Raw genomic sequence first — 25,137 nt, forward strand, 5'->3', positions numbered from 1 at the left:
TTGCCATATCATGGATGTAATGGAATCGGAATTAATCTCAAAAGGGACTGCCTTTGATTGACTGGGAAACAGACCAATCTGTTTTCATGCATTCAGAATCCCCCCCTCCCCTGTTATTTCTTGTCTTGTTATTTTCTCATAATTCACATTTTTACAGCCATGTTCATTGGTTATGTTGCTTGCCTGAACTCATTATCTCTCTTATTACCTTCATAGTCATCCTGCTGCTTTTAGTAAAAAAAAACCAAAAAAAAAAGACCATGAATGTCACACAAGGTCCTAAGGTTTGGCTTTTGTCTGTCCTGTTACAAGCAGCTACCCCGTGCATAAAGGCCATCAGCCCAAGTGAGGGATGGACCACAGGTGGGGCCACGGTCATCATCATTGGTGACAACTTCTTCGATGGCCTGCAGGTTGTGTTTGGGACAATGCTGGTATGGAGTGAGGTAAGCGCTGCCTTCCCCTTTTGACCCGCACCACACTAATACGCTAGCATGCTAACATTTGTTAACTTAAGTCTTAAGTCTATGTTTTCTGCACTCGGCCACACGTCACAGTAAGTTGATCAAACTCTCTGCCACGCATTTGCCAACGTGGGCCTAGCAAGAGACAAATCAATGTGAGTTTTGGTTAGAGTTTAATAGCAGCAGCAGATAAGGTGCTAGATAAACAAAAAGGCATGTTAAACAGTCCTGATATTCAACTCTGAAGTCTCTCTGGTGGGTTAATCAAGAAACAGCCAGGGTCCTGAAAAACAATCGAACAATTATGGGCTGAAATATCTACACAAAGCCAAAGAGAATGCTGTGTAGGGGTGGGGAAAACAAAAAAAGCGGTGTAAAGAGACATATGGAGGTAATTTTACAGTGAGCCATGCCCTCTGGTCAGCCAAGGGCCATTTACTGACATTTTCTACCCCCTACCTCCCGAAAGTGAGAGTGGAAGTAAACGAGTGTGCTGAGGTTTTACGGGCTGTTGTTGGACGATGGCCTAATTCAGAGCTGACTTCTTCTCTGCAGCTGATCACGCCCCACGCCATCCGGGTGCAGACCCCACCCAGACACATCCCCGGCGTTGTGGAGGTCACCCTCTCCTACAAGTCCAAGCAGTTCTGCAAAGGTGCACCTGGGCGATTTGTCTACACTGGTGAGTTCATTTACACTTTTTCTACTTCCTGTTTGTGTGCTCAGTGTTCAGACCACCTGCCCAATCCAGACAGTCCGCTGGCCCCTAAGCCCCCCTCCATGCAACCTTATCCTCTGCTGAATCTGAAGGGGCTGGTGCCAAGAGTCCTGCTAATCTCTAGCCATTACCATGCATCACATGATCCGTCTCACTGATGTGAAGCTACAGAAACATGAAAACTAGTACTGCATTCGGTAATGTATAGGTTAGTGTGTGTGAGAGTGTGTGTGGGCATGTTGGGTCAGCCTGTATGTGTGGGAGGGTGCGAGTGTGATTATGTTTTTTTTTGTACGGATCAGGTCGAGGTCTCTGGCGCTGGTTTAAAAGGGGTGAAGGCTAATCTCGCTGTGCTCCCAGTTGATAGCCAGGGCCCCGCATCGTCTGACCCGGAAGCCTCCGTCTGATCCCGAAATGACGCAGACAATGAGATAATAATCGGGAATTTTTTTCACCCTTTTAAAATGTGAATGCCCCACCGCCCCAACAAACTACCTCCCAAAATTCTACTCCGAGGAAGGGCCCCTCTCTTTTTCTGGCAGCTGTTTCCTATCACCGCCCTACCAAGCTTGCAGTCTGACACCGCACCCTCACATTTAACCCCCACAGCAGGGGTGGGGTCAGAGGACAACGAGGCAGCCAGATAATGAAACCAGAGCGCGGTGCACCGCACAAAGCCAGAGGTCGCCACATAACTTAAGACGTTAATGGCTGCTATATAGACCTATAAAAGTGCCAGATCTCACACACACATGCACACCCACACAGATCCAACACCCTAACCCTAAGAGTTTTTTGCTGTTGTCTTTTTCTTTTTGGGCTGATGTCTGATACCATTCATCAGTGGAGAGATGTAATTACTAGGGGGAGATTTGAGGGCTTGGCTAATTATCCTCGAAAATTAAAAGGGGGGGTTGCAAATGATATAACTCTCTTGCTTAATACAGAAATCCCTACTGTGCCTCGCTTCAGTTTAAGAGGTCAAAGAAGATAGAGGAAGTGAGAGACAAGGGGAGCTGGAAAATGTTAACAGACACTCTAACATCTTGTGGATTTAAAAAAAAAAACCTCCATGCTCAATAATTAATGGCCCTTTATATTCAGCCATTGTATTAATGATCACATATATAATGTTGTAATTAGTCTAAATATCAGACGTTTTTTGCATTCACTGTCTTTGGTCAATGCTTAGAGGTATTTTGAACTCATTTGTTTTCTTGATTCCTCTAATTGCAAAAAGGTTTTGGGTATAATTTATTTTTCACTTTAAAACAAATGTTTTAAATACTGTTTTTATAGCATGTGTAGCTATTTTTGCACTCTTTTTATCAAGAAAATGTTATTTAATAGCTGCCAATTTAACAAAGAGATTGGAGGAAATTGGTTTAAACAATTTTGCTGTCCTCAGCCTACAGTGTAGCCCCCTTCACAGCTCATTTGAGACTTTCATGTCGACCAACCCTTGCATGTTTAGTCTTTTTTATGGGGAGGTACACACCCTCTACTCTCTCGATTAGATGCCTTATTAACAATTACCAACAAAGATAAGTAAACACAGTGGCCATTTTCTTTATATTAGTTTTCTTTTTAAAGGTTAATTGAAGGATTTTTAGGAAACGCTTTTAAGAGCCTGCATTAAAGTCACACTGATCCCATCATCCAGTATCACAAGCTGTGGTTGCGGCAGATTCCTTTCAGATTAAGAAAATTAGCCAGCAGCATTAAACGGGAATGACTTAACCAGCCTGTCGCTAACCATTTGTCTTAAAGGCAAATGCCACTAAAATTGGCACCGGCATCTGAATGTGGGCAACCTGAACACTTTGCATTCATGAGAAACAATCCCAGATTGTCCCATTAGTTTTAAACAGCCTTGTGCCTGCTGCTTCATTTCAAATCAAGAGGTAAAAATGGTTCACTACCCTTTATTTGGGCCTCTGTGCCCTTTGAAGATTGCCATGCACTTGCATTTGTTTTCCCACTCGTCTGCGCATCCTTTGTTTCCAACACGTCTTTTGTTAGTGCAAGGCCATTCTGATACCTGTATCGGCTATCCATTGATCAGGTCTGGCGGCGGAACAGACTGTCAGGAGGGCCCTAAAAAAATCAAAGCGGGACAGACGTGTTTGTCCTCTTGCCAATACTCCTCACGCTAATAAGTCGCTTACAGCTGATGGGGCACTTTTAAAAGGCCCTCCAGATGTTACCTTTAAACCTCTCTATTGGATTTGACAGACGTGTTTTGGTGCTCTTCTCCTCTCTCTCTCTCACTGCCACCTCCTCTTCTTCTGCTCCTCCTGACATCCACCTGTCTTTGCGACTGCAACGGTAAACAAGAAGAACATAGCAGAAAAAACGTTTTTTAATGGCACTGCCTAGCAGTGATCCAGTGTTTGATTCAGAGAGGAGGACTTAAAAATGAAGGATATTTTTCAAAATGTGAGGAAACAATAGTCTTTTTGGAGCTGTAGTGGCCCTTAATAAGGACTTTAACACCAAAAAGGTTCTCGACCGGCATTCTGCCGTTACTACGGCATTCATAAATAAGCTTCTGCGTGGTCCTATAATTGCATCAAAGCTATTGCTTTCTATTTAGGCATGGTCACCGATGGTCGAGGGCCTTTTATGTCTCGCTGGAGGCCATCTGGAAGTGTGTGATTGGGATGGGAATGTGGCAATTCGAACAAAACCTGTCGTCAACGCTATCAGTCCAGCCAGGATGATTTGTCCTAATCAGTGACACCCATTTACTGGGATTGCTTAAAATGAACTGCACCTCATACCGAAGTCGTACATTTACGCGCGACGGCAATCCGTCAGGTGGAAATTGAGCGCCAGTAAACTTTTCCTTTCCCTCTGGTGGGATTGCAGACATGCTTCAAAAAAAAAAAAAAATGATGGCCGATGGAGAGCTGTCATACATTTATCAGAAGGAAGGGGATATTATTTGCTAATTTCCCGACCTGCAGTCTGACATGGTACTTCATCATCAGGCCTCACAACGACCGCCATGCTCCTTTCTGCTATTAGTACAAGTCAAGCATTTTTTCTTCCTCTCCCCCACTCTGTCGCTCTATCCAATTTTTTTTTTTTTTTGGTTTCCTCTAACAAGAGCTATTTGTCTATAACGCCCCGACACCGGTCTCACTACCACTGCAGACTTTGACCTGCTGAAAGAGTCGACTGCAAGCCTCTCCACGGGCTCAGCGCACCCATCCGGGCCTCTGATCGGCCCGAGGACTGATAAATCACAAAGTTTCCTCGTCAAGGTGAAGGTATCGACTGCGCTGCACCAAAACTGGCAAAAATGAACGGGCCAGGAGACAACGATTCATCATCAGAAAAAAGGACAAAGAGGTCATCTCCTTCCTTCACTCGATAACTGTTGCGACATGAAGAGTTAAAGATCTCTTGGTCCAGGGGCTTCCTGTCCCACCAAAAAAGAGAGTAAAACGAGTTTCATTACTGACTAATTACTGACATTTAAAAGCTATTAACCTCAGATGTGTGTGAGCTAAAAATGGTACCAAGTTGATCTTGGATGATGTCCATCATACTTTCTTTAGGAGACTGACATTTAGCAAACAGACTGTGAGGTTAGTGAATTTTGGTGCTTTAGGACAGTGATTCTCAAAGTGCGTTCAGTGAAACATGAAACAATTCCTTACTTCAACCTCAATTGCTAATCCCAGATTAAAGTAGATCTCATCCCATGCATCAGATTCTTCTATAATTTTACATAATGCCACATTTTCTTCACGGGCAGAAAGGATTCCGTTATGTTGTGATAATCTAGTAATAAGGTTTGATGTCCCTGAACAAACGATCGAGGAGCACTGCTTTAGGAGAGAACACCCTATCAGCGGGATCAACAACCTACTTTTTTCCACAAGCAATCTGTCCATCAGTCAGAGTGTCCCACCCAAGGCGGTGGCAAGTGGCCGTCTGATGTGTGGTCTATCAGATACAGCCACTCCTCACTCACTCACTTACACTCACACACACACACACACACACACACACACACACACCACAGAGCCGCTGCACATCCAGCACTGCCAGGAAGGGAAAAAAAAGAAAAAGCCGAGCTGTAATCAGAGTACCCCGGCCGGCTGAGGTATGTAAACAGAGTTGTTTGAATGCGATCCAATAGTTGTCAAGGCGAACAAGCCCTGCTGCCTCTCTCCCCTATAAAGAAGACAATGAGCTGCCCCCGTGGCTACGGCTGCCTGTCAGGCCTGAGCACCATTATTTACTGTCAAGAGTGTTAAGACCTGGTCATGAAGGTCCTCTTCCAACCGCAACCTGCCTGGGGGGCTTCGGAGGGAGGGGGTAGAGAGTAAGAAGGGAGGTTGGGGGTGGCGGTGGAGCTGGCAGTGGTGTCAGGGCTACCGTGGCAACCGCTCTTTGTCTCCTAATTAGATGGAGGGGAGCTGACGCGCTCACCTCTCTTGTCAGGCCGGGGAAGAGTCGAGGCAAGACGAGGGAGGAAGCGTGGAGGTTTTTTTTTTTTTTTTTGGAGGAGGAGGAGGCAGTGAAGGCCTCGTGCCACCACTCAGTGGCACATAATTATGAAGTGACCTGTGAAATCTGAGTCTGTAATTGAAACAAGTGGCTGCGATTGAGCATTCATTTCTTCCCAGGGTCTGAACAATGCTGCATTCGGTCAGACCATGGTCACATGACAACTAGATAAATATAAACGGCCTGTGTCTGTGCATTTTAAACGCACCTTTAAATAGGTTGTCCTTACTAAGTCAGGGACATTAGTCCTGCTCGACTACACAGGACAGTAGGCTGATGGATGAGGTTTCCGGAAGCTTCCTTGTATCCCGGAGCTACACCCGTGATTGAAATTCCCTGCCAAATTTATTGAGAAATTAATGAGAAAAGCTGCAAAGTATTGACTGCAAGAGGAAAACACAACTCATCTTGGATGAGGGGGAAAATGTAGCAATAATTTAGCCACCATTGATTTTATTTTTTTATTTTTTTTAGTGAGTCATCTATGTATCGATCTTCATTTTTGCAATATTAATTTTCACCTGCAATCGGCTGCTAAAGGGGAACCAGTTTCATCTGATATCAACCGGGCGGTTAAAACATTAAGCGGGCTAGTCGCTGCGTTGAAGTGGCCTTCGGGCAGCTCCAGCTGTGTCCGACTCACAGGGGAGGAGGCGGTGGGCTTCTTTCAGAAAGAGCCTTGTTACAGAAATAGACTCAAGATGTAATTTCTGTCAGAAATAAAAAATGAACGGCAAGCGCCTCATGCCGTCCAGAGCGTCCATCGTTCTGGCCCTGTCGGCAACACTTTATTAGTGGCAGGAACCATCTCCCGTCTGGAATTCGAACCTCCGTCTCATCATCATGCCTGTATCGGTTCAAAGTTCATGAAATTTCTATGAGCATTGATCTGTCGCCATTGATTTTTTTTTTTCCTCCTCTCAACCGCAGATCTTTGAAATTTTAATTTACGGGAGGTGGGGGGTGTATCTGAATTTCTTTGAGATGAAATAGCTTCCTGGGAGACAGCTGGTGATAAAATGAAGAAGTTTAGTACCATGTCGAAAGAGCACCATGCTCGAAAACCTTGAAACGAAATCTTGAAGAAACTTTGAAACGATCCACCGCCGCTGTCTCCTTTTGAACCCCAAAAAGGCCTTAATTCAAAGAGCAGTAATGTGACAAAATAATTCAGCCGCCGGCAAATTTGTAAGACTCCCTCACCTCCCTATTTCTTTCTTTCTTTCTTAACACCACACTTTAGCCACCCATTACCCTTGAAAGAAGTGTGTCTGCTGGAGCGCAATCATTGTAGCCCAGCGGTCAACTGCACCAAGTTGCCTTCCCATTGGACATTTAAGAGCTAACACCCCACCCTCTTTTAATCTATACCTGATAATGTCAAAAGGATTTGTCTTATTTTTTTTGGATGAATGTTCCTTTGAGAACTTCTAGATTAATCTTGCATTTTTAACATTTTTAACTTTATTTCATTTCTGAACACTTTCTTTTTAAAACTTCACATTTGTCCTTTCCAGAGGAGGCCAACAACTCAGTTTGGGTTTTGACAATAACAAATGCCTCTGCGCTTGGGAGGGATTGTATGTCAGGCCTGCTCAAAGAAATTGCAATTAAGACGGTGGTCTGTTTTCAGTGAAGGGGACTAACTGAATTATTACAAAACGCATGATTGGGAAGTCACAGGAAGATGATCATTATTTAAATGAAAATGGAACTCATTTATGGACAAATCCAGCAGCTGGTTTGGAGGGGAGTGCAAATGAAACTCTTCCTGTTTTTATTATGGCAGTCAGCCCTTTTCTGGCCTGGGAGGGAAAAAAATTGGACAAAATTGTCCCGGACCTTTGGTTTCCCCTTTCTTTCTTCCTTCTCTCTCTCTCCCTGTCTGCATGTGTCTGTGCCGCCCTTGGGTAACAGAAACAATGGGTTGTCGGTGTTAAAAGACACTTCCCGACCATGTTTTTGTGCACGCTCCGAAACAGCAGCAGGCTGAAGAATGTGCCACCAACAGCTCATGAGCTCATGCCCAGTATTTCCTCCATTACCTTCCCACCCCCCAAAATAAAAAAAGCCCCTCTCTCTCAGTTACAGCCTTGGCTCTCAAAGCGGCTGCAACGTTTAATCCTTTCTTTTTGGATCTATTTAGTCTTCTAATTTTCATTTTCTCTTGTTTAGGGGGTTAAAAAAAACACTAGGAGGATAGAGGGGTAGCGGTTTGATAGCGTAGGTGGAGCAACTGATAAGCGCTGAGCAGTTAAGTATAATTAGCCAAAGTAATAGCAAGCAGCAGTAATAAACCTAACTATTATCTTCACTCAGATACTGACTTATCGTAATGACCAGTAATGGCGGGTAGGAAATGACGGCACGGCCTGCTAATTCCAAGTGCATTTTTTTTTTTTCTGTATAAACATTAAATGCGTATTTCAAGCAGCTCCTACCAGGTCCCATGGTCCTCTGTCTTCTTGGTGTAGGAAAATCTAATTATCGCCCTCTGCCTTTTGCGGAGAGAAGCTCGGGGTGCGAAACTCAACGCAGCCAGCCACCCCACTTTTTGACAAGTCAGGCAGGGAGTCGCCCCAACGCTGGTCTCGCAGACAAAAACGCAAAGAGTTTTTGACATGGAATACATTATCAATATGTCAGGGAGCTACAATTTTTCTAAGAAACACAGAGGGAAAAAAGCTGACAAAGTGTGTTCAGTCATCATAACCAAGTCAGTGTTGCATGTTCCTGTCCCCTTGTCCTCTGAGCACCAGGTGGCTTCAGCTTTTGGCCACACCCTTTCATTAGGGAAAAGAACATCACTTCCTGTAGGAACTGCTTGGCCCTTTATGAGTTTAAAGTGAGATATACTGAGCGAATTTTGTCATGAATGTTCTCCTGAGTTTGGTTTGGATTCTTTTTTAGTGAGGTGTCTTCCTGTCTGACTTCCCCTGTTTTTATGGCACCAGTCTTTCATTGCGAACTAAAGACTCTTCATCAGATAAGGTTCTTGTACTGTATAGAGTGTCAGGTATGAAGAATGACAATGTAGAATCTGTGAGAACAAGGTCAAAGCATTTCATACTGATGCACTTCAGCAGGCAGACACATGTGAACACACACACACACACACACACACACACACACACACATACCTACATTACCCTCTGGCTTGCTCTTTCACTCATGCTCACACACAACTACATATATCTACACAACTAGTGTATATCTTCCTTTCAGTCACTTGCTTTTCCACACGCACACATTTGTGGGGAAAGGTTGTAATAATTATGTAACAAAAGTCAAATAATGGCTTAACTAATGATGTTATTTAGATGATGTAAATCATTAATTTGTCTTATGGAGACCAGCACAATGACCTCACTTTTACTCCGATTTGAATATGTGTTTGTTTTTTTAAGGACATTTTGTGCATGTTTAATGTAAAGTCCCAGCACATTCCCTCCCAAAACTCCATTCTAAATGAGGTGTAGCAAAAGTAACTGAACATAATGACCCACCTCAACCCCAGATTTCTCGGCCTTCAGGGTCCAACCCCCCCCCTTCACCCCCCCATTCTCCTCTTCCTGTCCTCTGTGCAGCAGGACGGAGTGCAAACACGCTAGCTCATTAGCAAACGCATTTCCCCTTTCATGAAGGCCTTGCATAATTCATCACAGTCCAGAAGAAAGAGATGCGCTTAATTTCATTTACGTGTGCATGCAGAGCCTGGGCTGTGCAGCCATCCTGGACGCAGGGTAAAAAACAAACAAAAACACAGACGCCATGACAAATGAAGACCTAAACAAAAATGGTCAGACATTGACAGGCGCCAGACTTCCAAACATGCAGAGAGATGTATTACCATAACACACACACATTCCCTCTGTCCATTTCTTTGTTGCCTTGAAGCACTGGGTCGGTGGAGCCTGGCGACGAATTCACGCCAGCACCCCCCCTCTAATTATCCATGAGGTCAGTAAGCAAAATTGGGAAGAAGCCGGGAGATCAATACAAATTATCCCTGAGCAAACCGGTGCTGACAGTTTGAATTGCAGCATATGTTTACCCAAAATCGGGCAATTTATCTTAATATCAGCGAAGTAATGCGCCGTGGGTGAAGGGTCACACAATCTCTCCACCTCATAATTACCCACTTCTAAAACAGGAAAGTGGTATTGATTAGCCAGGGGCCTGGCCAAGAGAAGGGGATGAGACAGGGGGCCAGCATGGGGGCCATGAGGCCACGCCCGCTCTCTACTGGATGCAAGACTCAGCTGACATATATGTGCTCTTGTGAACGTGAGCATTCAAGAAATGCATTGAGAGAGAGAGTGATTATGTACAATCAGAGCAAGAGCCTGTAACCGTGTGTTTGAGTCATTTCAGAAGAAATTTTAGTATTGAGTGTATTAAGTATTCACAGCAGATAAAAACACTTAAATGTTTTGGTGGTTTTGGTACAATTTTTTATACATATGAACAGGTGGGTTTTGTTCATCCAGAATGAGGATGAAGGGTATATGAGAACTGACAATTATTGCTACTGGCTCCTCCCATTTTAAGGGAGTTTAGTTTAGTTTAGTTTTTAGTTTAGTTTTTAATACCTTGTTTGCATCTTATTTTGGTAAATGCTGAAGAAATCCTTGATGTGACATACACATCTATTATAGTGTGGTGAATATAGGGCTGATTAAAGTGTGTGGGAGAGAGCAAGGGTCTCATGTTTCCTGACTGGTAAAATAAAGAGAGAAAGCGTGAGAGAGAAGCTCAGAGACAGGAATCACTGGTGTCCACTTGCTCAGGGTTGAGGGGTCATTGGTGTGCTGGCTGTGGGAGGGGGCGGAGCCACAGGGGGGCTGCTTTTACTCAGCCTTGCCTTGGCTAGTAACCAGTTGTGTCTAAAAATGATCTCACAGAACCCCGGCCCCATCTCTGTCTCTGCCGCACTCGTCACTTCTCTGCCCTAACACAAACAGATTAGTAATTCCATTGGTATTCCTGAATGCAAATATGCCAGCAGTTCCAGTGTTGGGAAATATTAGCGCTGATGTGGTGTCAAAAGGGCCCTGGTACTTACACGGCCCACCATCATGCTGCCAGTACAAATGCAATTACGCCAAATGATAAAAAATGACAGCGCTCACATTGCCATTACAGCGGGATAATCACCGTAAAAAAACACTTGTGCTAATCGTAATTATAAAAGGAAGAACAGAACACGTAAAATAGATTCTACAATTGTACATTGTATAAGAGACGCCGGGCGTCTCTGATTCTCATTAGCGCCATTCGGGATATGACAGACGCCGGACGGAGCGAGGGAGTCCCTTAGATCTGGAGTCTGAAGGGTTCTCAGTGCTAATGAAGGTTTCGGTGACCTCCTTTTGCACATTAGCATGAAATCAATGGCCTGTGAGCATTTATCTCCATCCCGGACCGAGTTCCATCAGGCAAAATTTATCAAGCCGAGAAGCTCTTTAATGATCGAGGCCCTCGATAACAGATGAGAAAGCAACATGTTGCCTGTGTGTCTCCTTATTGGGAAAAGAATCCTTATATTCCAGGAGCACCAAATGTGTCCAACCCCCATGCCTTGGGCCAGGATCAGGACCCCTCTGCACCCACCTTTCCCCCAATATGGCATTCCACATCAGTGTGTGCAAGGCTCAGGACATGACAGATTGTCCCGCAAGACAATGGTGACAAGCAGAGATGATGAATGTCCTGTTTATGAAGTGCTTTCTTACACAACAACAATTTACAAGTCAGGGAATTCTTTTGTAAAATTCCTGACTGCGGTATCCCCATATGCTGACAGGAAGGAGAAGAAAGGAGAATGGCATGGGGGGGTATCACATCCCCCCCGTGAAAGGCGTGTCATGTAAAATCAATATGGCAGATCAATGCTTTATTAACAAGACGACGTCTTACTCCACATTCCTGCGTTTGGGCCTTTGTCTTTACCCCGCCCGTGTGACGGCCGTGTCAAGCTGCATCAGGCCTGTCAGGCCCAGTGGCTGTCGCTGCGTCTCGAATGCGTCCCTCAAGCCAGCTGCGGTCGTCATGCAGACGCATTGATTACTTCTCCACCACGGCCTTGAGTCCTCCTCTGTAATTGTAGCACTTCATCATAAAGTCAACCAATTTCTTTCTTTCTTTTTTTTATTTTTTTTATTTTGAGAAAGTTCCTCTCCTCCTCCCCACTGTTCTATCTACTTCAGTGGTCCTGTCTGTTCTGTTGTCGGCCTTCATGTTCCCTCGCCTGTTAATCACTAAATTACATGCTGAGTAATGAGTGATGAACCCAAATTGTGGGGCTGAGTAATGAATAGGGAAAGGCGATGCTTATTAGTCTCTGGGAGAAAAACGCTGTTGATTTATGTAGCTCCCAGCCAGCACGTGCTGGGTACCCAAGAACCCGCGTTGTGCCGGTACTCAAGGAAAAAGTTCCATTCATGAAAATGTTGATAAATTCACAGGAATTTATGTAGAGTTTACAGTCGTTTGATCCTGATGATTCCTCAGCAGATGCGTTTGCAACTTGGGTGCACAATCCACACTGGCTGCACAAAAAGCCACTAACGGTCACTTTGTTTGAAAAATGATTCATTCAGTTCAGGGAAAATGCAAACCTGTTCGACGAACATAGGGAAGTGTATCTATACAGAACCCAAGGAAGCACTTCCTTTTCCGAGCCAGCAGAGGTGCGGTAATAGACCCCCACGACTCCCTGTAAAGCTTGTTAAACACTTTGTGTGTGCGGCCCGTCGGACTTGGGATTGTGATTCATGCACTCGCACGCGAGCACTCTGCCGCCACTGATTTATGAGCCGGCTCTCCACTCATACTCAAAATTATAATTTGAGAGGGAGGGAAGAAGGCAGTGCCGGGCTCAAGAGGACAAGAGAGAGAGAGAGAGAAAGAAAAAAAAAAGAAGAAAGATTAATTATTATTTGTGGCCTGCAATTTCATGAGGCCGGCTGGCTGCAGCTGTAGAATGATAGCATCCTACATCAGTTTGTAGTCAGGCATTCACAGATTATTAAAGCTTTGCAAGATTAAGTGCTTCTCCTGCTTAGTCTGTGCCTGGGCAATATGCTGGAGAGGACGTGGGGGGGGAGAGAGAGAGAGAGAGAGAGAGAGAGGGAGGGAGGCAGAGGGGATAAATCAGAGGCTCGCAATAGCCAGACATATGTCATCATTGCTGGTTTGCCATAAATTGTGAGGGGTGCGGAGAGAAGAGTTCATGATGCAGACATCACCGGGAGACAGCCGTGATTGCTGGGTCTCGCTGCGCTAACATGCTCCAGTGCTGCTTCATTCATAATGTATCGACTGCTCCTTAGAATTTATACGATCAATTACGGCTAGCATGGTTCCAAATAGCTGAAGAGAAGGAAAATAAATAAATAAACAAATGTGCATCCCTGCCTGTCTCTGTTTCATCTGTCTGGTGTTGTGGAATATTACATGCCGTAAAACCTCAGATATACAATAGACTGAACCTTGTGTCCGTTTCTGTTCTTTTTTAGCTTTGAACGAGCCAACCATCGACTATGGATTCCAGAGGTTGCAGAAGGTCATTCCCAGACATCCAGGTGATCCAGAGCGGTTACCAAAGGTCAGTAAACAGGGGAGGGGCAAATAATCATTTTGTATCTTTATCGTAGAAATGCATCAAACAAACAAGAAAAAAAGCAACGCAATGGAAAAAACAATTCTACTGCTGGATGAGTCGGGCCCTAGCAATCTCTTTTAGCAAATCATCACTATGCAGTGTAACGCTACACACACACACATGCTCAGAACGCCATAGCCCTGATGTGTTTGGATTCAGCGAGGGGAGTACAAACTTTCGTGGTGTGGCGAAATAGTTCAATTAAACATTTTTCCACTCCAGTAACCTGTGGTGATTGTAATCTAAGCAGGGCCCTCTCTTGATCTGTGATTATTCCTCTCTTGTTTTCCTTTCATTTTCCGATGCTAGATCCAGTTTAATCTTTTGTTTACAAAGCCTTTTCGTTATAAGTCCTTGTCTTAGCAGGTTAATAAATGAAGTCCACACATTAATATAAGCAGGGTCTCTCTCTCGCTTTCCAGCTCCCTCCCCTCTGCTTTCCGATTTTTTTTTTTTTCATCCTGAATTCCACAAAGAGGAGGTCCGCCTCAGGTTCCCATGTGGTTGACTCGTATCACAGGCTTGTTGTTTTGAAGTGCGACTTAAAAGAAAGAGTCATGCTTATCTTTTTTTATTCTTTCTCTTTGTGTGTGTGCGCCATTCTTTGATTCATTTTTTTTTTCTTTCTTTGATACAATCTATGACTCGTACCCCAGGCTAATAGAAAACCTGCTAATTTTCCATTTGAGACGTGCAGAGCCCAGGGCTCTCTTAATAATAACATGCTAAAGAGATTATTTTGTAGCCAGTTGTGCGGGGGCCCAGTAAGGGCTGACCACCTTGGAGGTTTAATAACAGATATAATACAAATATCTATTAGGGCCCAGTGTGTTGCCATGCTATATCATTAACTCCCGATGAACACTTTGAAATGCAGCCGGTGGCCTGCGATCCCCTCAGCCTCCCCTCCCTTCCTTCCTCCACCGACAAGAGTGTCGGCTCTCACAACATGACGCGTTTCAATTAAACTTGCCTTTTTTAGTCTCCGTGGAGAGCAATATCCACACGGAGAATCTTGTTCCATTAAACACCTTTCAACTATCAATTACTGATAAAAACAAATAAATAAATAGGATTTATCCCCCCCCACCCGCCCAAAAAAAGGCCTCAGAGTAAACAGATTGTTGCTTTTTCGTTTTCTCCCCCATGGGTGGGTATACATAAGACTTGCCAATAACATTGCATAATTTGTGGAAAAATATTGTGCTTCAGCAACAAAAAATGTGCATTCTTCTGGAAGTGCATTCGTCTTTTATTTTTCTGTTTTCTATTCAGGTAAAAAAAAAAAAAAGGCGGCAGAAAGAGATGGAATCTAGCACTTCCAATAAACAACATAAATATTTGATTTTCCCTTCTAATGGACCCAAATGTAGAGTTCAGCTGCATGTAAATTATAGTGCCAAGTCATTCATCATTGTTAAGCCAGACGTCTACGTCTGCTAGGCCGGGGGGTCAGTGCATGCTCCCCCCCCCCAAAAAAAAAAAAAAAAAAGAGCAGCAATTGACCCTTGCACATATTCGGAATAAGAGAAGAAATGGGAAATAAAAAGGACATCTGCAGCCGAGGTCCAGGTAATAAGTGGCCCTGCAAATGTAAAGCCGCATATTAGGCATTCAGTCGAGCCGTCACACTGACCTAGCCTCTGCGACTTCTCCCGGCAGTGGATAACGCTTGCGCTATATTGATTTCTGCTACATTTTTTCCCTCCCCCACACTTCGTTCTCTGTGTTTTCCCAAGGATCCGTAATGCACAGGGTTTGATGGGTAATTGTGGTGGGACAGAAAGCCAATAAGGGCCTCGTGTATTGCCTGAGACGTTACACTAATAATGTTGCCGCTACATACATACATACAAAGCCTCGCCTCGAATTGAAGTTTACCTCCCTAATTTTAGATAACATCAAAATTTACTGGTCAGCCCAGGGGGGAGGAGCAAGCACCAGCGCATTTATACACAAAAGATCTAGACTCGGAATAAAGGCAATAACTAGAGTCGCTCATGTGCTAAGGAAGGAGATTGCAGTAGGGACTTGTGAATTCTCACTCTTTTTAGCCCTTGTTTGGAAACAATGCAGCTCATCTTCTGCTGTAGCGAATGAAAATCTGATTAGGACCACAAATATTCACTTATGCTTTAACAAATGTGTTTTTCTTTATTATTATTGCAAATCATAGAGTCGCAACACACTTCTAAGATAAAATAATTAATTGCACCGAAGGAGCCCCCTGTGCCATATTTTTTATCATCGTTTTTTCACCTGGCAAACTTTGCATCCATTCCGCTTTCCCCCTTTCAATCTAATACATAAGAAAATTTATTAGAAAACGCATTCAAGTCAAGCAATTACCCATGCATTAAAATTCATCTTCTTCTCGTCAGCTTTTCCCCCCTTTTTTGAAGTAGATACATCTATTGGTCCCTCACTCCTCAATGTATTCACCACCCTAAGGCAAGAACTAACAGAATAATTGCTTTACAGTTTTCTAATGGCATCAGCACCTGAAGCCACATCACCTCGGCTGCCTTCCCTAACGCCGGTGATATATACACCACTCGTCATGTTCCAGAGGCGGGAGCGATAAAACCCCTTATAAACGGTTGCGTTCCACAGGCATAAAAAATGAACACTTGTGATAATAGCGGTGCACATGTCACAAAAAAAGAAAATAAAACACCCACAACTGCCTCACTTTAATGGCTTCCATTTAACCTGGAGACTATGTCACTGCGACAAAAAAAAAAAGAAAGAAAGAAAGAGAGTCAATTACACTTATCATTGCGACTCAGAAAATTTACATTGAAATGCTCCTCAAACACGATTTTGGGTAATCATATTCACAGCGTGAACTTGGGGGCCATGGAAGAACAAAAACAAACTCATTCAGAGTCCCCTTGACTGATTGGGTTACATCCTCCCGACTTCTCAGGAATCGGCTAGACCACCACTTAAGCGCATCCGGGCAAATCGTGTTCATTAGTTAAGACACCTTGCACTAAATGACAGATTAGGGACAAGAGGCAACATAATTTTCTTAAAACTACCCTTATGTCTTCCTGTTTCCAAGTGCCATATGGACAAGGAGGGCGACGGAGATGAGGCACGGCTTTGTAACGGTGGCGATCTTAATTGTCATAATCGTTGCTTAAAATTGGGAGGCATGTATGAAGTCGCGCAATATGACGGAAGAGATTATGAGTAATTATTAGCGCGGCGGAGGAGACACTTTATCTCGCTTGCTGAGTGCTGCTTCAGATGATGATGCCAGATTAAGACAGCTGGGCCTTTCATTGATTGTACCTGCCTCGTGACAAGTGTAATTCTTTATTTGTATGCAAACTAGATGCATGCGACATCAAGCATAGACACCAATTTCAGAGGTAAATGACCATTTTAAGAGCCATCCATCCGGCAACTCTTCGGATTAGACGGAGCTGCTGGGGAACGTATGGCACGCACAAGACGCCCCAACCTTCTGCGATTAATCTTGATAAATAAAGGATTCAAGATGGCGGATATTGCTGGGTAATGAAATGCCCACCCAGCCATGATCGGGGCTTTGTGCAGCAAATTTTTTTTTTCACGCATTCGGATTGTGCATGGCGGTCACAGGGTAAATCAAATCATTGTTTGCTTTTTTTTTTTTTTTTTTTGATCAAACATGCAAATAAACTGTGTCGGGGACAAGAGTGGAGGGAAGTGAAATAAATAAAAAGACAGTGAAAGGAATGCTAGATTCCAGTCTTCATAAAGAGACAATATGAAGTCTCATTTGGAAATAGAAAAAAAAAATTGGCAAAGAAACACAGCACTGGAGCGGGACGTCTTTTTGGCAGACCCAGGCAAATTTTTGAAGCTCGCTAAGCAGCAAGTTAATCCGTGTTGTTGTATAAGTCGGGGGAAGGCATGCAGACATGGATAAGAACAAAATAGCGTGCATCCATGTCCCAGGGCAAAACGCACTCAACCCGCTCTGGATGGGAAGTCATTTATGAAGTCCTTTACAACAGGCAGTGAAAGAGGTTAATTGAAAAATTTCCTAATGTCATTATGAAAGAACTAGATTAACCCAAGCTAATTCACTTTATTGTTCCGAAGAAAGAGGAATGAGCATTGAACTCTCCTGCAAATTTGGGCCATAAATTAGAGGTGAGATGTTGTCTTAAAGGACTCTGCTGGTTTAATTAAGATATGGAAAATTACTCATTGTTCTTTGGCACTAAAGTGGCAGGAATTAGCAGCCGAATGCAGGGCCTGCGTCTTTCATATCTCCGATGTGTGTTTGTTTATTTAATACCCACAAGGCGACACCATTTAAATTTGAAGTACTTATTCTTTGTTATTTTTAGCTGTAAGACTGGGGAGCATTGAAACCTTTTCATGTCTGCATGTGTTCTCAAGTGAAACTGAGCCTAATAAAATGCATTGCTATGGCATGTGTTTTTTTTGTTAATATTATAACTATTGCCATAATAAGATAAATATATATATATTTTTCCTGGAACCAATGATTCATTATCGCCCCTATGTGTCTTTCAGGAGGTGCTATTGAAGCGGGCCGCTGACCTTGTGGAGGCACTATATGGGATGCCCCATAACAACCAGGTATCGCCCCCACCCCATGCAAATGAGCCTCCTCTTTTGTATACATTTTACGTAATTAAATCAGCATTTTTTCTCCTCTGTTCGTCTCTTCATACATTTCAAAGCTGCCTTGGGGCCATTGTACTGTAGTGTGGTGTCATTGCAACCCCCCTTTTCCCAGCACCACACACACACACACACACACATAATTTTTTTTCCTGCTTACAACCATTCCTGGCTATTGCACACATCTGAGAGCAGAGTTAATCAGTCAAAACGTGCACACACACATGCCCACAAACAGACCTATTCAAATGAAAGGGTAACCTTGAACTAAGTCCAAAAGGTTGCTAATGCAAATTCCCAAACAAATTTACCCAACAGAGTTGTTCAAATACGCTACGAGGCTTTGACACATTCAATTGAATCAGCCTATTACTTTTGGCTCTGCTAGCATTGAGGTGAAGCACACGCTGTTATACAGTGTGAGGATAGGCTAAAACAAAACCCTCTGTAATATGTAACAAAAGCAAGATAAATGGTCTTTTGCCATAATTCTATATTAACACATTTGCTAGAAATGCTAACAAAGCAATGTAAGCAGTAGTAGCCTGACAGGGAATTTCCTATTAACACAAATGCTAATCAACCCTTACATAGCAGTGCTAGCATTAATAGCCTAATGGGAATTTCCTTATTCTGCAGGAGATCATTCTGAAGAGGGCAGCGGACATAGCGGAGGCCCTGTACAGTGTACCTCGCAACCACAACCAGATCCCATCCCTGGCCAACACCGCATCGCACGGAGGCATGATGGGAGTCAATTCCTTCGGCAGCCAGCTAGCAGTCAACGTCTCAGAGACATCTCAGGGTAATGACCAGGGTATGTAGCCATGAGAGAAGATAAGCTGCAAAACAACAACTAATCTACCTTTTAACCTTCAATACTACCTGGCCGCTGCTGACTTTTGGCAGCCTGATGCAGCTCTATCTTCCGTGGCTGTCTTTAATTCATCTTCCCCAGGGGGTTGCCTGACACTGTCACTGCCTTCATGGTTTGCCTGTCAGTGAGTGACCACTCCTGCTTCTCCAACAGAGCAACAGTCAAGTGTAGTTCTACTTTTTTTTTTTTAACAAATGTGCCAGGGTTTACTTATTCCTCACTGGTTCAGCAGGATGGTTGAGTGTAAACAAACTCTTCACACGGTTTGGTTAGCCTCCTATAATCATCATACATTTTGACTAGAAACAGATGAATAAGGCTTACAATCAAAAAAAAAAAAAATGAAAGAAACTGCTGAATAATCTAGCTTGTCCAAGTTATCACATTAAACAGTTAGAATGTTACTCCTCGCTAAGGAATTGAGAACCAGGCCAGCTCCCAGCTGCCCAGAGCATCCACGTGAAGGCAGTAAGGCACTGTGTCCTCATCAACCCAAAAAGTGGGATGATTGACACCTGTGGACAGAAGAAGGCACCTCCTTACTAAAAGACGAGACGTTGAATATTTGATTGTTGTCGATTATGACCCAGTAACCCTGTCTCTCTTGCTTGTGACAGTGGGTTACAGTCGAAACACGAGCAGCGTTTCTCCCCGCGGCTACGTACCCAGCAGCACCCCCCAACAGTCGAACTACAACACAGTAAGCAACAGTATGAACGGCTATGGCAACACAGGGATGCCCAACCTGGGCGTGCCCAGTTCTCCGGGATTCCTCAACGGCTCGTCTGCCAACTCCCCCTACGGCAGTAAGTATCAAGGTAATGCCCCCCCCTCCCTCTGTTTCCTTCCAAACCTCTAGTGGCTTTGTTTCTTTTTTGACACTCCTCGTTCTGAGTTTTGTGTTGTTTTATTTCTTTTATATTTTTCTTTTGGGAATGTGTGCTACTGGATAAAAGGAGGGGTGACTCTGGAGGCTGAACACCCAAAGACAGGCCATTTACAAATCAGACCATTCAAAAAACTATTTTAACAAATCAATTACAATTCAAACAAACCCAAACAAATTAATAGGCCACACATAAAAAAAAAAAACAATAATAAAAAATTGAAACCCCCTTAAATTCTCATGGTCAGAGTCTATTTCAAAACCTATTATCCAGAGAGTGGCCAAGGCAGGACATTTCACAGCACATTTCAGCTCCATGTATGACCATCTACATCCAAACATCCTCATTTTCTCTCAGCTTCCTAATTCATTTTAAGCATTTTCTTTTTTTGTTTCTTTACACAAAAGTAAAAAAAAAAACAGCTTTTTCCCCCCACCATACATTCATAAAGCATTTTCTCCAGTTTTCTTTCACTCCCACGTTTGATTTGAAAAAGAGGCAAGGCCTGATCGATCCTAAATCAATCCTTTTTCCTTAAAAAAAGACAAAACAAACAAAAAAAAATCGTATATGCCGTGAACTCCTCTCTGAGTGGTGACTATTTTTTGCTTTATTGCAGTAGTGCCGTCGAGCCCTACCATGGCAGCCTCTTCGGTCAGCCTCTCTTCAAACTGTAGCAGTACACACGGCATTTTCTCATTCTCACCTGCCAATGTCATCTCTGCAGTGAAACAAAAGAGTGCCTTTGCCCCTGTTGTCAGACCCCAAGCATCTCCACCTCCTTCTTGCACCAGTGCAAATGGCAATGGACTTCAAGGTGAGCCCGCCTCCCTCCTTTTATGGCGCCCAATCAGAACGCCTCACCTGTTGGGCCTCCCCGAAACTCCGTTTCCAACACCCCATCTTCCACAAACGCCCCCGCCAAAAAAAATAAAATAAATAAATAATCCACTGGCCATATGCCATTATGAATGGCTCCATCAATTATGTATTTGAATGAGGGGTTAGAGCAATGGAAGGATGGATGGATTGACATATTATGCATGTGTGCATGTGCATGTGCAAGTTTATTAATTGATTTATTTAGCAGACATTAATGATTAAGGGACATTAAAAGCCTCTAGGGGCTTCCCTCCTTTTTCTTGTCTTATTGTGTGTCTTAGCTGAGTTCTTATTTAAGGTTATTTGTGGAATTATTTCAAAAGTGTCATTTCCTCTCATGTGCCCCTCTGGTGTGTCACCCACAGTAATCATATACACAGTTGCAATGTCAATTGGATATTACACACATTACATATTCACCAGTTCCCCCTCCTCAGTCACACGCTTGAAGCTGTTGACCCCAGTTGTACTCATTCACGCACTCAGTGAACAGAACCAGTGCAGGCACTCCAGAATGGTATTCTAATGCAGTCGGAATTAGAGATCGTGCCGTTTTGTGCCTTTTGGAAAGTGCCTGTGTCAACGCTCATCCTGATTTGAAATGAATATCGCGCCCGGTTAAAAATTCATGGATTTTCTCTTCAACTCAGGCTACTAAAACGCAGCCACTTAAAGGCCATGAGCATAAAGATTTCATGGTGCGTATTGTGACAGCATTTTTAATGCTTGTAACTTATGAAAATAAATAAATAAATGGCCAAGAGAGTGGATATGAAGAGGGCAGGAGCAGAAAATTGCACTCTTGGCAAAGGAAGCATTGCTCAACAAATTAAAGACTTATTTAGGCTTGCTAAGTGCACTTGTATTTTCTCTGTGTCAAGGCTGACTTGTTTGCTTTGAAAACATGTTTTAGCCATAGCGTGTGCATCCAAGATTAATAATGTTAGAGCTAATGAACTGGGAAATTAAAGTTCATGCTGCTACATGCATAAACTTATTAATATGTGGTTTGCAGAAATTAATGAGGAATGCCATGTCATCAAGTGCTTTTGCTAAGTTAAAGGCACTTGAAGCATGACACCAGAAATAAGTTGAGAGCAATGAATTTACATATATATATATATATATTAAAGAGGGATATGTGACATCCTTGGACTTGCACTTTGTCACCCCACTCATTTTAAACAATTTGTTGGCTACCTAATTTTTTAAAATGAGTGGGGTGACAAAGTGCAAGTCCAAGGATGTCACATATCCCTCTTTAATAATCCTCCTTTAAGTTGAACAATGAGCACCTATAATGCAGAATGATCACGGTCCAAGCAATTCAATATTTGTAATTCATTTACTTCTTAAACAACGAAAACTGTACAAAATGTATGTTTATGACCTTGGTCTCCAGGAGATAAGATATATACATTTGTTTCACTTTGGTACCACAGAGCATCATGGCTTCCAGCCTCCAAGCTTTGAATCAAAAGACTTCAGGATGGCAAAAGCGCAAACAAGAGAATGCAGATATTTCAAACTCAATTGGACTTCTCAGTACAGAGAAGGAGGGGAGACGGGGGGGGCAAGTTTTTCAATTTGGGCAACCCGAGAAATGTCTGGTCCTTGACTGGCGAGTGGAGCGTCCGTATCTGACGCTAGCAGAAGTGACCGTGTTGTTTCTCAGCTGTCAGAATGGGAGCCCCCCGGGGAGTCTGGGCCCCTGTTTGCCATTAACAAAACGCTAAGAGAAATATCACACATGTGCCAGGCAGGATGCTTTCTGCTCAAAATGTCAGAAAAGACCCCTCCTTCCTCTCTACTCCCCTTCTCCCCCCATTTTTTTCTTCTTAAAGCAAAGTCTTTTTACCATGTGTTCTTAGAAGAGCCCATTTCTCTCACACCCCTCCACCACAACCCCACTATAATCCCATAATTCACCTCACACAGCCATCAAACCACCTCTTGCAAGTGCCATGCTCCAAACATACTCCAGGGCTGCGGGTATATCTGTCAGTGGTTTTAGTGAAATGCAGTGACATACCCTTCTCTTCTTGCTTTCACTGTTTTCCAAGGAACCCCCTTACTAAAATGTGTTTTTCTATTTCCCCACCCTCTCTTCCACAGCAATGTCTGGACTGGTGGTCCCTCCCATGTAAATTGCACTTCTTTTCCGAACACCGGGCCCCAGAGATGGACTTCACGAGACATGTTCAGCAATGTGAAAAAAAAAAAAACAGGATCCTGGCTGAACCTGTCTCACTAAATCACGAAAAACAAAACAAAAAAACCCAACTAATTCTGTTATTCAGAGGGACTTACAAAAAAAGACTTCAAAGATTTTATTCCAACAAATAGAAATTGACATGCAAGCAACTTTCATGAACAATTTAATTTTGTTGACTGAATTTCATCATATTTTCACATTTCTCCATCTTGAAGAAGAAGAGAAAAACATGGATGAAGATGAAGAAGAAAAAAAAAATCCTATTTTGTATAAACATTTCTGGTTTGACCTTGGCCATGTCTAGTTCTTGCTATGTGTTGGGAGAAACTTTGTGGATGCACCATTTGATGAAAACAGACTTAAAAATGCCTCAGAATGTTTCTCTTTCAAGGATATGTACAATTTTGTGCATCTCTATAATGTGAATTCATTTTTTTCTTTGTTCTCTGTATTATCTTTTCTCTTTTTGATTTGTGCTAAGGATAATGGGGCCAATTCAACAGAGCCATTAAACTGGAAATAATATAAAATATATGATTTTTTAAAAAAAGGAACATTAAGACGATGGGGTGGGGGGGTGGGACCAGCAGAGGAGATTTTATCATGCTTACTTCATTTAAAAAAATGGACTTTGTAACTTATTGTAGTTAGAAATTGTAACTTTGATATTGCAAAGGATTCTTCTCTTGCCTTCAACAAGCATATCAACAGAGGTGGGGAAAAAATGCTACTATCTGTTGGTTTGAAAAGGGAAAAAAGAAAGTTAAAAACAAAAAAAAGAAAATAGAAAAAGAAAAAATTACTTCCACTGCTAGAGCTTCCTGTTGAGCAAGTGTGATCTGCAATGTTTTTCAACTTTTTGCTAGCACTGTATACGATTGCATTCTTAGGCTACTGTGAAGTCTATGTTTCTTGTACCAGAAAGTTGTCCTTTTACTTCTAGCTCCTTACTCCCTATGTGTTTTGTATGTGGTTATACAATTGTAGACTTTTGTGATTTTGCCAAAGTTGTAGCTAAATATTTATACACTTGTCTTGAATTTTTCCAGATCCACTTAAATATTTAGTACAGAGTTTTATTCCTTCAAGAAAACAGAAAGGAGTAAAATAGTCTTCTACATTACAACACTTTCACGTAAAACACTTGCGGTCACTAAGGGAATTTTTTGTAACATATCAATTATAAATATTGTATTTATCTTAAAAATTTTGTATATTGCTTTCCATCATTTTATTTGACCTTGTATGTGTTTGTCATGGCCTGATATCGTGATGCAGCACAGAGAGTGAAGCCAAGAATCATTGCCGACATTTGCTTTTTTGTATCTATAGATTGCAATGTCTATACATTTAATTTGTATTTCAGAAAAAAGGACATTGTTTCATTGTCAAATTCCATCCATTCTTATTTTTTGCTCATCTTATTATTTCAAGGAACAGTCAAATCCATTGTTTATTTTTATATTAATTTTTAAGTTATCTAAACAAAAACTTTTTTTGGAATAAAACTGTTTGTTGTATAGTCAAATAAATTGTTTGTGACACATGGCTGTAATAATATTAGTAGAAAATGTGCATGTCCAGCAGCCCCAGGGGGGATGATTCAATTTGTGGTTGTAAATTTTGTTTTGTAGAATGTAAAAAGTCATTTTTCCCCGCCACCCACCCAAACTCAACTGTGTTTACAGGGAACAACAACAGCAACAAAAATATTTTAATCTGGTTTGAAAGTTGGCCATAGAAAGTTAGACATAACTGGTTATTAAATGGATGGCAGAAAATTTCTCCTTGAAGGACTTCGGCTGTATCTCTCTCGGGAGGATTTTTTCTGCTGTTTTTTTTAATGACAAGCTGAAACCACAATGCCAATCATTTCTCCATTAAGATGATCAATGGTGTAAAAAGCACAAACATTTTTTACTAAAATAAAAAATAATTATTGTGACCCATAAGTTTTTTTTGGCTTTTTTGTCATGTTTTCCTTTTTCTTTTAATCCTTTATTGTCCAATACTGCCCCAAATCAGCCTGGAGTTCACAGGGAGATTAAAGGTTCATAGTCATATTACATCAGGACAATTTGTATATAGTTCATGTCAGTTTTGTCAGTTGTTGAACAAGTTGTGCCAAATCAGCAGATGAGACACAATTATCTGTATCAGGTTAATCGCCCCCCTTTCATTTGCACACTTTGTAAATCTCCTGTTGTAATGTTAAATTGTAATGTTAACTATTTAAAACAGAAAAAAACGCAAA

At 42.5% G+C, this 25,137-nt stretch overlaps 1 protein-coding gene across 18 annotated transcripts in view; it reads left to right on the top strand.

Annotated features, from left to right (window-relative positions):
• The window catches only part of ebf3a (EBF transcription factor 3a), an 80,426-nt gene extending 55,591 nt beyond the window's left edge, over nt 1-24,835 (top strand). For 2 of the 18 annotated variants that reach the window (XM_028964898.1, XM_028964903.1), the window contains exons 9-16: nt 313-446; nt 1,020-1,146; nt 13,227-13,315; nt 17,912-17,977; nt 18,662-18,839; nt 19,517-19,717; nt 20,406-20,603; nt 22,784-24,835. In XM_028964898.1, the coding sequence (XP_028820731.1) occupies nt 313-446; nt 1,020-1,146; nt 13,227-13,315; nt 17,912-17,977; nt 18,662-18,839; nt 19,517-19,717; nt 20,406-20,603; nt 22,784-22,815 (1,025 nt within the window). In that variant the 3' untranslated portion in view covers nt 22,816-24,835. The remainder of the gene's footprint in view (nt 1-312; nt 447-1,019; nt 1,147-13,226; nt 13,316-17,911; nt 17,978-18,661; nt 18,840-19,516; nt 19,718-20,405; nt 20,604-22,783) is intronic. The other 16 variants (XM_028964901.1, XM_028964907.1, XM_028964900.1 and 13 more) reach the window with 12 other exon arrangements.
• The last annotated feature ends 302 nt before the right edge of the window (nt 24,836-25,137 follow it).

This window comes from Denticeps clupeoides, chromosome 2 (assembly GCF_900700375.1).
Source record: "Denticeps clupeoides chromosome 2, fDenClu1.1, whole genome shotgun sequence".
Lineage (NCBI taxonomy): Eukaryota > Metazoa > Chordata > Actinopteri > Clupeiformes > Denticipitidae > Denticeps > Denticeps clupeoides.